This window comes from Scyliorhinus canicula, chromosome 7 (genome assembly GCF_902713615.1).
Source record: "Scyliorhinus canicula chromosome 7, sScyCan1.1, whole genome shotgun sequence".
Taxonomy (NCBI): Eukaryota; Metazoa; Chordata; class Chondrichthyes; order Carcharhiniformes; family Scyliorhinidae; genus Scyliorhinus; species Scyliorhinus canicula.
Genome location: NC_052152.1, coordinates 130855997 through 130866583, shown reverse-complemented (window position 1 = coordinate 130866583; position 10587 = coordinate 130855997). Strand labels below are relative to the sequence as shown.

Below are 10587 nucleotides of genomic sequence, written 5' to 3'. Positions count from 1 at the left end.
CGGTAAGGCCCCGGATCGGATGGCTACCCAGTGGAATTTTATAAGAAGTTTTCTGGAATGCTGGGCCCACTGCTGGTGAGGGCATTTAGAAGGGGGCAGGAGAGGAGGCTGGGGGAGTTGCTGTTCAAAGTGGTGGGAGGGAATTTTCAATACTTGGGTATCCAGGTGGCACGGGAACGGGAGCAGCTAACATAAATTAAATTTGGCCTGGTTAGTTGAGCAAATGAAGGAGGACGTCCGGATGTGGGCCATGCTCCTGGCGTGGAGGGATTCGGAGCCCCGAAATCAGGGGTTTGGGTTAGCAACATGGCTGGGTTTCTCAGGCGTGAGAAAATTAAGTTTGCCCTAAGAGGATCAATGTTAGAGTCCGTTTGGAGGTGGCAGCTGTTTATCAACTTCTTTGGGGAAAACTAAACTGTTAACAGATTCAATAAGGGGGGAGATTAGGAATTAAGGGGGGGGGGGGGCAGGAGAGTTAGGTTAGTTTAGTTTATACGGAAACAGTGAGTAGAGATGGAAGGGGGTGTTATGCACTGAATTATGTTTATATTTGTATTTGTATCTTTTGTTGTTATAAAACCATAAATGCCTTAAAAAAAGAATCTCTATCCTTCCTTGGAAGGTGGTGGGATTAATTTATGTTCAGGACGGGTTGTTCCTGAAATTTGATGGACTCTCTGTTACAGCCCCGCTAAATCTTAAAGGAGACCATTTGGCCCATTGAGCCTGCACTGGCCCTCTGAAAGAGCACCCTACCTAGGCCCACTCTCTCCTCCGCCGCACAACCCCCCCACTTCTCCTATTCTTGTAACCCCACCTAACCTGTGCATCCATGGCTAGATTTTCAAAACTCTTTAAGACAGAAACTCCCGGGACCAACTCTCAGGCTGATGTAAGTGAAGCTTATATAGGATTGCATATTAAAGTCCCAAATGGTGATGCGTTTAAATAAAATTGAAAATGTTGAAAACAATGGAATAACAATTTATTTTTAAATAAGTGTATAAACAATAAAACTTTCCAGTGGAAATATTTTGAACAACATACATACATATCCTCAAAGTTTGTTACAGAATCATAATTTAGAATTTGAACAAATTAAGATAATTCTAGCTTCAGTCAGTGGTTTGAGGGTTCCTTTTTCCAGTTTCAAACCCCATACATGTCTAGTCCGAAGTTGGACTGTATTGATCAGTCATGCTATTACATCAATGTGCTGCTGGCTGCATCTTGTCCACAAATTAATACCTTTCTCGCATCTCATTCTTAAAAAACTAATGCTATCAGTTCTCGACTGAAACCGATGTTACTGCATGTATTCACTGCCCTACATATTCTTCCTTGGAAGCTGGTGGGATTAATTTATGTTCAGGATGGGTTGTTCCTGAAATTTGATGGACTCTCCATTCCAGGCCCGCTAAATCTTAAAACAGGAATAGAAATGTGCATTATGTGATAATATTTTGCAGTTAATCTGAGCATTAGTGGAAATGTTTCGACAAAGCAATCTTCTCCACTGCATCAACTATGCCTTTCAAATTTAAACCTGGATTTCAGTTTTGATTCGAGTTGCCCCAAGTGTGCTGTCAATTACAAAGCTTTCAAAATCATGCTGTGCCATATATGAAAGTACAACTTCTCAGGAGGAGCTGATCAGTCACAGGATGTGTTGTGCCGGTGTTAACCTTCTCTTGCAACTTTAGCCACAAACGGAGTGGAGGTAGTGCTAAATCTAATGTCCTTCACATATCCAAACCTCCAAAGGTCTCCCATCAGATTGACTTCTCACTAACAAAGAAGTGAGTTAAAGCTGTATTTCCTTTGCACAGCCAAGCAAGCAGGCAGCATTGTCATATGCTTTAAAAAAATGCAATTTAGACCATCTAATTCCCATGGTCATACTATAGAATTCTATGTTCCTAAATATAAAAGCTCCTGCTGAAGGAGGCATTTTCTTTTCTACCCGAGTCCATTGTTATCAAGTACAAATGTTACTACAGAATCTCTAAGTATTCCTAAGTGCATGTAATGTTCACTCTAACTCATAGCATCAACACACAATGAGCTGAAGATTGTCAATGGAGGGCAATTGATATGAAATAACCATGGCCTATTACTTATTGCCGATTTGTCCTTTGTTACACCCGACTTATTCTTTGTCCTAACTGCAGCAGCTGATTGGCCATGTCACTGGGAAGGTCGATGTTGACCTGATCTTCAAAATATTTTCTGATCGCTTCTACTTCCTCTTCCCAGAATTTTTTCTCAACACTGAAGAGTTCGTCCATGTTCACGAGGCCGAGGCCGTTGAGGTTCAGGGCGTTGTCTGTAGGAATGAAGCCCAAAGGAGACAGCTTGGCGCAGTCCTCCCCCTCGATTCTCCGGAACATCCACTCCAGGACTCGACAGTTCTCCCCAAATCCCGGCCACAAGTAGTTGTTCTGATTATCTTTGCGGAACCAGTTGATGTGGAAGATCTTGGGAAGTTTTGAGCTGGGCCTATGCTCCATGCTGAGCCAGTGAGATAGGTATCTGCCAAAGTTGTATCCGAAGAAAGGCCGCATAGCGAAAGGGTCGTGCATAATGACCTTCCCTAAGAAACAACGACAAAAAGAGCAATGAAGAACTAGTGTTGAGAGTGACACAGGGACTACCCAAGTTAATAATATGTTTGTATGGGATAAACAACACCACACCCTAACATCCTATTTCACTCAAAATTTAAAGTGATAGCTTTTCTGTTTCCGATGTGAACTTAGACAATGAATGTTAGCAGACTCCTCACTCATATCTACTTCTATTCACTTTACATTAGGAATCAAAGGAAATTGTAACTGGACTACACCGTGCCCCAATGTTGTTACCATACTCTCTATACCAATATGACTGGTATCATCAGTGTCCCAGTGTTACTACCATATTCTCTGTACCAGTGTTACTGGTGTACTCTGTAGCCCAGGGTTACTTCCTTATTCTGTGGCCCAGTGTTACTGGTGTACTCTGTGGCCTGGTATTACTAGTGTACTCTGTGGCCCAGGAATACTGCATTCTGATGCCCAGTATTCCTGTGTTCTCTATCCCAGTGCCCCTGTGCTCTCTTTTCCAGTGCCCCTGTGTTCTCTATTCCAGTGTCCCTGTGTTCTCTATCCCAGTGTCCCTGTGTTCTCTATTCCAGTGTCCCTGTGTTCTCTATCCCAGTGTCCCTGTGTTCTCTATCCCAATGTCCCTGTATTCTCTATCCCAGTGTCCAAGTGTTCTCTATCCCAGTGCCCCTGTGTTCTCTATCCCAGTGTCCCTGTGTTCTCTATCCCAATGTCCCTGTATTCTCTATCCCAGTGTCCCTGTGTTCTCTATCCCAATGTCCCTGTATTCTCTATCCCAGTGTCCCTGTGTTCTCTATCCCAATGTTCCCGTGTTCACTATCCCAACGTCCCTGTATTCTCTATCCCAGTGTCCCTGTGTTCTCTATCCCAATGTCCCTGTATTCTCTATCCCAATGTCCCTGTATTCTCTATCCCAGTGTCCCTGTGTTCTCTATCCCAGTGTCCCTGTGTTCTCTATCCCAGTGTCCCTGTGTTCTCTATCCCAATGTCCCTGTATTCTCTATCTCAGTGTCCCTGTGTTCTCTATCCCAGTGTACCTGTGTTCTATATCCCAGTGTCCCTGTATTCTCTATCCCAGTGTCCCTGTGTTCTCTATCTCAGTGTCCCTGTGTTCTCTATCCCAGTGTACCTGTGTTCTATATCCCAGTGTCCCTGTATTCTCTATCCCAGTGTTCTCTCTCGCTCTATTACTCTCATACCTTTGTGTTCTGCTGCAGCTGTAGCCTCTGATCTCATGGCTGCTCCGATGAAAACCCCATGCTGCCAGTTGAAAGCTTCATACACCAGAGGGACGCCTGGAACAAATACCAAAGAATGTCTTTGAAATAAGGAGCATACATAAGTGTGAAATAGTATATTTTGACAGGCAGATCAAAGAAGGCTTTACACACTTTGGAACACGTGTCAAACCAGGAGGCACAAAGGGATCTGCAGATATTTACAACATTTCAAACTGCAGTTGTGCAGTTCAATAAGAACAAAATAAGCAACAAGTTAACAACTAAAGGGATAGAGCTGCAAAGCAGATAAGTTATGTCAAATTATGTCACAACTGGAATACTGTGCACAGTTCCAGTCTCCATTTTACGAAAAGGATACAAAGGCCCTAGAGAAGGATAAGAAAGATTTCCAAGCATGATGGCAGAACTGAGAAGTTGTACCTATCAGGGAAGATTGAGTGAGTTGAGCCTCTTTTGTTGAACAATCAATAGATCGTCATCACTAATAAATCTAATCGCAAACTCTGTATGCAGAGATTAGATTGTGAAATTTGCTAGCACAAGGAATTGTTGACGTGAATTTGCATTTCACTGAAACCTAGACAAAGGCACGAGAAGAATAGAAGAATCTGCTGATAGGGTGAAATGGAGGTGAAGTGAAAGTAGACTCATGGGCAGAATAAACACTGACATAGACCTGTTGGGTCGAATGGCCTGCTGTAAGTACTATGTAATTCCTATGTAACTGTTATCTCCTGCTCACTTCACACGTATGTTTTAACACTGTTGGTGCCATCCCATTTTCAGCCTTTCACTAAATGCCAAAGTTCCTGAGCTCTGTGAGCAGCAATCCAGTCCAATAGCAGTGCAGCTGACAACAACTGACTCTAATGTTTAGCTGTGTTGTTCGACAGGTCAGACTATTGTACCTTTTGGCCTCCGTCCTCCGAAGACAATTCCTTCAATGGGAACTCCTTCAGGAGACTCCCAGTCTGGGTCAATGATCGGACATTGTCCGGCAGGAGTACAGAACCTGGAGTTGGGGTGTGAACATGGTTCTCCATCCTCTGGTCTCCACTCTTTGTTTTTCCAGGAAGTCACGGTGACACCGGGGAGCAGATTTTCATCGATTCCTTCCCAGTAAACACCCCCATCGCTGGTCTCTGCTACATTGGTGAAAATAGTGTTCTTGCTGATGGTTTTCATTGCGTTTGGGTTTGTTTTTACAGACGTCCCGGGAGCTACACCAAAGAAGCCATTTTCTGGGTTGATTGCTCTCAGGTTACCTGTGGGAAGGTCCAATGAGAGATAAATTAATAAACTCAATTCACCAGGCAATGCATGTTCCGCACAAAATGGCTATCTTCCCCGTCTAGTCATTTCACATCAACCTTCAACTATAGTGAGATGCCAAGACCAACAAACCTTGTTCATCGAATTTCATCCAGGCGATGTCATCTCCCACACATTCCACCTTCCAGCCGGGTAATGTTGGATTCATCATGGCCATGTTTGTTTTCCCACAAGCACTGGGGAACGCAGCAGCAATGTACTTCTTCTGCCCTTTGGGATTGGTCACTCCGAGGATCTGGGAGAGAGAGGAGAAGCTGATGAGTAAATGCTGTCTGTGCGCTGACCCTGGGTTACTGTCTATTCTACATTTCTCATTACTGCAGCATGCCACACTCAGTGTGTGAGTTCACGCTGACACAGGGTGAACAACGTATGATTATTGAGTATTTCCTCACCTTCACATGTCTCACAGCTGGTCCCAAATGATTTAATGCTTTGAAATTCCTCCAGTACAATACACCCAAAACTCCTCATTTAACCTAAACTGCAACAGTGTCAGACTGAGAAACTTACTCATTGTTTAGTGATTTTTGTGGGAGAATTTGAATAGCACCTTTCAATATCTCAGGATGACCCAATGTTCATTCGAGAAAATGACCTACTTTTATTAAATCATTGGTGCAATGTCAGAAACATGGCAGACAATAAAGTGCATAGCAAGGTCCCACAAGCAGTGATGTGATAATAGCCAAAATAATCAGTTTTAGTGATGGTGGTTAAAGGATAAATATTGTCCAGGCAACCAGGGGAACTAAATCACCCTTTATTCTTCAAAATTATGGTGTGGTATATTTTCTAGCCGCATGAGAGACCAGAGGGGGCTTCAGTTAACGTCTGATCTGAAAGATGGCATCTCCGACAATGCAGCACTGGATTTTCAACTTGAATTATGTTCTCAAGCCTCTTGAGGGGGACTTGGACCCATGATGTCTGAGTCAGAGGTGAGAGGGTTACCAATTCAGCCAAGGCTGACATCTTAATGTCGAGCTCAAATATGATATTTGTGTTATTTTAGAAGTTTGCTTCTTTCACGGGAAAAAGGCTTCTTACTGATAAACTACAGCGGTTAAAGATCCAGCAATGAATACCCCCTGTAATCTTACCAGCATGTGCTCAGCCAGCCAGCCCTCTTCTTCAGCAATCCTGGATGCGATGCGCAGAGCGAAGCACTTCTTCCCCAGCAGTGAGTTCCCTCCATAACCGCTTCCAAATGAAACAATCTCCCTGCGCTGAGGTATGTGGGCGACCAGAGTCAGCTCCGGATTGCAGGCCCAGTTATTGACCAGTGGCCCTAAATACAAAAGAGGGATTGTCATCCAAAGCTGTATAAAAGGCTGCAGGATCAAAGGAGAAGACCCCCCTCCCCTTCCCTCGCCCGCACGCAGAGAACAATCCAGAGGTGCTGAATCCAAACTCACTCTTTAGTGGCAAAGGGCATCCGACTGAATGAAGGCATTTGACAAACTGGTCATTCCCCAGGGTCTCCAGTACAGCTGATCCCATGCGAGTCATGATCCTCATGCTAGCCACGACGTAAGGTGAATCAGTCAGCTGGATCCCGATCTTGGACAGAGGTGATCCCACAGGCCCCATGCTGAATGGAATCAGGTACATTGTACGGCCTAAAGATTTACAGGAAGAAAATCACTGCTGAGACTATTCTGGGATAGAATTTGCTTTGTCTTTAAATCCACATCAACTCAAGATTAAACTCAGACACTGCCATAATCCCAACTGTCTGTTAAAGCATTTACAGTGCTCCAGGCGGATTAACAAATATGGTGAGTAACACCAAGATAGTTATCTCACCAATGGATTAGGAGGAGGACATAAACCACAAGAGTGAAGCTCAGAATTTCTGTTATCGAAACACCAAACTCCCTTGCACCTGTAATTTGTGCATGGGATGGTGGGGATTAGGAAAGAAGCTCTTTTGATTTAAGATGAACTTCAGGCCGGTATTCGCCACCATTCTGTATTGTTCATGCCAGCTTCTAATCTCTTTTTATTCCTTTTCTACTCCTGGCTGGCCCAACATTTGTTGCCAATCCCTAGTTGTCCAAGAACTGGATGGCTTACTAGCTTTCAGAGGGCAGTTATGATTCTATGGATCTGGATCACAGGTAGGCCAGACCAGGCAAGGACAGCAGATTTCCCTCCCTAAAGGGCATTAGTGAACCAGATGGGCTTCTACCACAATCGGTAGTTGTCATGTTCACTATTACCGAGATTTATTGACCAAATTTAAATTCCACCAGCTACTGTGGAGGGATTTTGAACCCATGTCTCCATAGCTTTACCCTGGATTACTAGACCAATGGCATTACCATTATGCCACTGTGCCCTGGAACAGGCAAGCCTGCCAACTACAGTGGTGTAGTTAGGGCTGATGAATGGTACAGGTGGGAATTTTGTCTGCAATGTAAGTAGGTCAGAATCTTTCACAGTTAGCAGCAGAGATTCTGAATCCTGTTGGATAGTCCACCAACCCCGTCTATGGCATTGTGCAGAGTAAGAAGCAGGTGAGCATAATGGTTGAGTAGGTTTAGAAAGATATAGTCCACACCGAAGAGTCAATCGCTGACACCACCATCACACCCTCATTGAGTAATAACTCACAAGACTGTATGCAGAAAGAATAGCTCAGAAATATTCCAGATTGAATTAATGTCTGTACCTTTCATACACTCTGGGAATCGGGCATTGAATGCCTTTTCAAATTCCTTCTCCGACAGCCAGCGCCCGAGCTGGCTGACACCACTCTTTGCTACAGGAATGGTGTCTCTCTGTTCAGGAGTCACAATCACAGTTTTACTCTCCACACGAGCAACATCCCTGGGGTCTGTACGAGCCAACCAGCTGGAAGTAGCAACAATTCATTCAATTCAGTCACAGTGAGTCCAGCTTTATCGCCATCACAATTCAATAATACATTCCTGCAATGTGTGGTGATTCAGGGTTGAAGGCTGGAACTAATTACTTCATGTGTTCAATCTGTCCAAGGTCTGAAAGCCATTTGCAGGGCAGTGACCTTTCTGTAGGAAACCTAATTTTTAGACTAAATGTAATGTATTTTATGCAGTGTGACGCTGTGGAAGATCAGGACAATGAACCTTGTGCTATGTGTTCTATCTTCCCCTGTTTTAAATGTGGTGAGTGCAGCAAGGCGACTACCTCCTGGACTCATGTCTCTATAACAATATGCAGCAGGGTACACCGGTTTCCTCCCACAGTCCAAAGATGTGCAGGTTAGGTGGATTGGCCATGCTAAATTGCCCTTAGTGTCCAAAAAGGTTAGGAGGGGTTATTGGGTTACGGGGATAGGATGGAAGTGAGGGCTTATGTGGGTTGGTGCAGACTCGGGGCCAAATGGCTTCCTTCTGCACTGTATGTTCTATGTTCTATATGTTCTATGTTTATTTTGCTTGGCATCAATGAGTTGTCATCACTTACAACTTCAATCAGGCTTTGACCCGTATCTTTTAACTTAATGACCTTCTTTCAGGCTTGTAACTGCTGTCATACAATTAATCGACTTGTGTTGGCCTGTATGTCATTCCACAGTCACAGGAAATCTCTCTCTTGTGTTGTCGGTGCCTGGATCTCTGTTCAGTCACCTACTTGTGCATTAAGGTCAAGAATATGAGCATGTGGACCTGCAGAGCGAGGCCAACAGTGCGGGTTCAATTCCCGTGCCAGCTGAGGTTATTCATGAAGGCCGCACCTTCTCAACCTTGCCCCTCATCTGAAGTGCGGTGATCTTCAGGTTAAATAACCACCAGTCTGCCCTGCCCCTCAAAGAGGAAAGCAGCCTATGGTCACCTGGGACTATGGTGATTTTACTTTTATGAACATATGGACAGTAAATTGTCTGCAAATCGTTACTGAACCAGAAATCCCACCCAGGAGTTATAAACAGCAGGTTTGTTAAATGGAAGTGCCAACTGGTAAAGCAGAAAATAGTCTTCTGAATCTTGTGCTGATGCACGTTCGCAGGACAGTGTAGAGGGAGCTGTGCTCTGCATGTAACCCTTTGTATATCTGACCTGGGAGTGCGTGTTGCTGATGCCGAAGTGAAAAATTACAATTGACAAGCACCATAAAACGTCGTCAAAACATGTGGAGGAGGAAGCTACTCACCAGTTCTGATACTTCCGCAAACGTTTGATCATGCCTTGCTCTTCCATCAGGGACAAAATCTGTCGGTTTTCTTCCTCACTGCCATCACAGATATGGATGCTGTCCGGCTGACACAGCTTTGCATTCTCTTCAACAAAGTCTCTCACTGCAGGGCTCAGCGCGTTCAGATCCCCCTGAACCACATTCAGAGGGAGCCGGGCGGGAGACTGGAGCTGTGGAGCCATGGGTCCTTCGAGAGATGGATCCTCAAGAACCTGTAAAACAATCATTATGTCACTGCTAACAGCGGTTCGAATGCACTTGTATCTTGATTCTGGCAGAGTATTTACATGGACAGGATGAAAGAAAAAGAAAGTATTATACACTAATTATTATACACTGTATTTTCTAGCCTGCTGATCATGTCTTTAGTTAAAGTTGTGGACTATTGGAATAATTCTTCAAGGCAAGAATAATTAAAAAAAATTATAGTCTGATGAAATCTGTATTGAAAGGAACATTATTCTCGCCATTTATCTTAAAGTTGCAAACCTGTCTCAGCACAACGAAGCGAGAGACAGTGCGAGGAAAAGATACAGAGAAAAAAGATGTCATAAGAATGAAAATGATGTACAATTATCAGTAATATGAAAAATAAATTTGTGATAAAAACACATACAAGGTTAAAATTGTTTGAAGTTGCACATTTTGTTCCACAATATCATCTATTTCCATAATCACTGCTAATTAACTTTTCTCATATTGTATCGAGACTCACTTGCTCAGCTCACTGGATCTGTTTCAAGAGCAGTTTCAAGTTGATCGGTCTGATCTCTAACTTCGTTATCTTCTGGTGAGCAGCTTGAATTCTGAAGTCCTTCAGGAGTCTGATGAGTTTTTGCTGTGCTGCCTGCGTCTTTAAATACAGAATTAGAGGACCTCCCCTCATTCAGGGATAAGGGGGCTCGTCATGTTCGTCACTGAGAGTAAACACACCTCATTGGGATCGCAGTAAATACGTAATCCAGTGCGAGCAACCTGTACTCCTAATATCTATCCTAGCAATCAGCAATCAATAGCTTGGAAAATGTGCACCAGCCACACCTCCGCACGCATGCAGTTAATACATAATCTAGCCAATAATCTCTTCCAACAATCAGTGGTCAATAACTGTTAAAGTGTGGTTTTTCTTTTTAATTCAGCTGAGGTCGGCAAGTTGCAATGCTTGTCGAAGGTCCTAGTGCCAAGCTCTGATGCAACTTGTGTGTTGTTTTTGCAACCCAAAAGTGCTG

At 43.8% G+C, this 10587-nt stretch overlaps 1 protein-coding gene across 2 annotated transcripts; it reads right to left on the bottom strand.

Moving 5' to 3' along the window:
• Positions 1–963: 963 nt before the first annotated feature.
• Positions 964–10206, bottom strand: LOC119969375 (phosphoenolpyruvate carboxykinase, cytosolic [GTP]-like). Of its 2 annotated transcripts, none has more exons than XM_038802937.1 (9): positions 10074–10206; positions 9317–9570; positions 7854–8035; positions 6595–6798; positions 6280–6467; positions 5249–5411; positions 4753–5109; positions 3803–3898; positions 964–2593 (listed from the first exon to the last, which is right to left on the bottom strand). In XM_038802937.1, exons 2-9 carry the CDS (start codon positions 9538–9540, stop codon positions 2139–2141), a joined length of 1869 nt encoding a protein of 622 aa, XP_038658865.1. In that variant the 5' UTR covers positions 9541–9570; positions 10074–10206; the 3' UTR covers positions 964–2138. The 2 variants fall into 2 exon arrangements, with proteins under 2 accessions (XP_038658865.1, XP_038658866.1); XM_038802938.1 differs by lacking the exon at positions 964–2593 and adding an exon at positions 2600–3651 and having other exon boundaries at positions 3744–3898.
• Positions 10207–10587: the final 381 nt, after the last annotated feature.